Source organism: Alosa pseudoharengus, unplaced genomic scaffold (assembly GCF_046254945.1).
Source record: "Alosa pseudoharengus isolate Yale_2024_CS ecotype anadromous, Long Island Sound unplaced genomic scaffold, YU_APseudo_1.1 YU_APseudo_1.1_scf_24, whole genome shotgun sequence".
Taxonomy (NCBI): Eukaryota; Metazoa; Chordata; class Actinopteri; order Clupeiformes; family Clupeidae; genus Alosa; species Alosa pseudoharengus.
The window spans coordinates 1,069,589-1,072,173 of record NW_027468689.1 but is presented as its reverse complement, the minus strand read 5'-3'; the positions used below and the strand labels follow the sequence as shown (position 1 = coordinate 1,072,173).

Below are 2,585 nucleotides of genomic sequence, written 5' to 3'. Positions count from 1 at the left end.
AGCGCTGTGTTGTGGAAGCTCTTGGCGTTCACGTAGGCTCCTAAATGGGCAAATGGCCAATAGAATGCATGAATTTAGCATGAAAGCGTTCACGTTGGCTCCTAAATGGGCAAATGGCCAATAGAATGCATGAATTTAGCATGAAAGCGCTTTACAAGTTGATGCCTCAAATTCACCCCTTCCAGACTAGATCACACACACAGTTTGTAAAGTTTAGATGAAGTAGGAAGTAACGCTAGGAATCTCTGATCAATGTGATTGGTAATGCCAGTGATTTCTAAGTTAGTGCAATGCAATGCAAGTGTTACAAACGTTTCCCAATCTATTCACTTCATAAATGAGTTTTGATTTTTCTTGGTTAATCCAATTTGTCTATAATAGACGAAAAGGGTCATGCACCTACCCACGACAACATAAGTGCAACAGCAGGCATTCCTGGTACACATCAGCAATGACTCCATTCTCAACATGGAGTTCCCGTTTTTCGGGGAGCTATAAGCCACATGGAAGTTCACCTGCATTGAGCAGCTCGCGTGCACACTTTGTGTGTCCCTTGGCACAGGCTAGATGTAGTGGTGTCCCGAAGTGGACATCATAGGTCTCCAGCCGAGCTCCTTTGGAGATGAGCAGCTTCACACACTCAACATTTCCTATGACCACAAAGACAAATACAGACTTCGGTGAGAAACTTTACACAATTCAAGGATGTTAGAAACAAACACTCAGGTGTGTGTGTGTGTGTGTTGTGTAATGAAGCCACAATGAAGGGACATAAACACTTTAACAACCACCTTGTGAGTGACATTGTGGGAAATATACAGTGAGGATGGCTATCCTGACACACACACCTCTACAGCAGGCCTCGTGTAGGGGTGTGGATGTGAGGGCAGTAAGCGTTGGGTTGACCTCAGCTCCATAGTCCAGCAGCAACCTCACACACTCCACATTGCCTCCTGCACATGCGTGACACAGGGCCGTACTACCATGGATGTTCCTTATTTCAATCTGGACACACACACTCAAATGAGAATCTCATGTTATGTTGGGTCATCACACTGTTCACAACCTGCATTACAATGTCATTATAACACATTCAGCAGTATGGCATAGGCTACTGAGAGCTCTTTAGCCGTATTATATGAATGTTGTTGTTTCGGAGAGCTCTTCAGCCATATTATATGAATGTTGTTGCCATATTATATGAATGTTGTTGTTTCGGAGAGCTCTTTAGCCGTATTATATGATCTTGAGCCATATTATATGAATGTTGTTGTGAAGTGATGGGGACCTCATCTTACCTGCGCACCAGCCTGTAGCAGTAGACGCACGCAATGCGAATTCCCGTGCATGCACGCATCGTGAAGCGGCGTGATGTTATCCACCGTCAATATATTGATATTGCTTCCGCTGTCGATCAGTTGTTTCAGTTGCAACACTCGACCCAAGGATGCCGCCTCGTGCATAATTGTGCGGTCTGCCCATACTCCTGTGAACATGTGTAGGGTGGTATGTTTAATTATGTTTCATATAATTAGCAGTTAAAACCACGGTTCGCCTGGTCAGATTAGAGATGTCTCCAAATGAAGCACAAATGGTCAAAGTGTAAACGTCCATTTTGTGTATACAACTAGAGCCTATTTTTAAACCCCACGAATGAGCTGTGGCAGTTGTGATGTAGGCCTAGGCTAAGTGTTTCAACTTGTTATAACTGTTAGGGCTATGAAGTGTTCACTATACTACAACTCGGCCTACATGCATAATATATTATAGCCTAGCCTAAATAGTCTTAGGCTAATCTAGTAAGCTTTCCTCACCATTTGTACCCTCCGGTGGAAGTAAACCATGCTATAAATAGACTGTCAAAATATCAGCTGGCTGTCATCGGCTGTCAGTCGCGCCGCTTTTTGGAGCTGTTTACATGCTGAAATGTCGCCTTCACAAATTCGGTGGGTAGGGTTAGCGAATAGGCTTTTTGTCCCACTTGCTCACCGAGATCCATCATGATAGTTCTTCTCGCCACAGCAATATCCATGACACGTGATGTTCAACTCCGCAGATACACTGACAATAAATTATTAGTTATTTACAAGAGCCGGGAGAGGCAAGTTAATGTGGCGACTCCGAGATTGGACATCACTGATTGGACAGACTTCAAGACACGCAATAGGCCTACCGGGGATTTCTGGGAAATTGAGTTTGTAATGTGAAGTTATCTCGGTGGCATTCGTGAATAAGTCTCTGCGTCGGGTATCAGGAAGCAGTAGCGGCTCCTCGACCGAAAACCTTGTAGGGCAGATATTGTCTATGATAGAGTTGAACTGAATTCAAGTTTTATATTGTGCACGCACAGCGCGAGATGCCACTGGACCGCTGAGGGCGCACCGGCGTCTTGGCAGTCGGCAGTGAAAACGCGTTTTAAATTATTAATTATAAGGGAAGTCAGTAGCATAGGAAACGGGGCTGTTTTAATGACAATGCTGGCAGCAGAGGTGGGCACAAATACGTTAATAACTATTTTGTTACAAACTACATACTGCACTGAAAAAATAATAATATGATTCAACTTCAAATTTAAGTTACTCTGC

At 43.9% G+C, this 2,585-nt stretch overlaps 1 protein-coding gene across 1 annotated transcript in view; it reads right to left on the bottom strand.

The window, feature by feature from the left end:
* Positions 1-2,032, bottom strand: part of asb13a.1 (ankyrin repeat and SOCS box containing 13a, tandem duplicate 1) — a 2,984-nt gene extending 952 nt beyond the window's left edge. The window contains exons 1-5 of the mRNA XM_076302478.1: positions 1,990-2,032; positions 1,299-1,486; positions 849-1,005; positions 516-650; positions 1-40 (exon numbers count right to left, since the gene is read on the bottom strand). The exon at positions 1-40 is cut by the window's left edge and continues 152 nt beyond it. Coding sequence (XP_076158593.1) covers positions 1-40; positions 516-650; positions 849-1,005; positions 1,299-1,486; positions 1,990-2,032 — 563 coding nt within the window. The remainder of the gene's footprint in view (positions 41-515; positions 651-848; positions 1,006-1,298; positions 1,487-1,989) is intronic.
* Between the last annotated feature and the right edge of the window lie 553 nt (positions 2,033-2,585).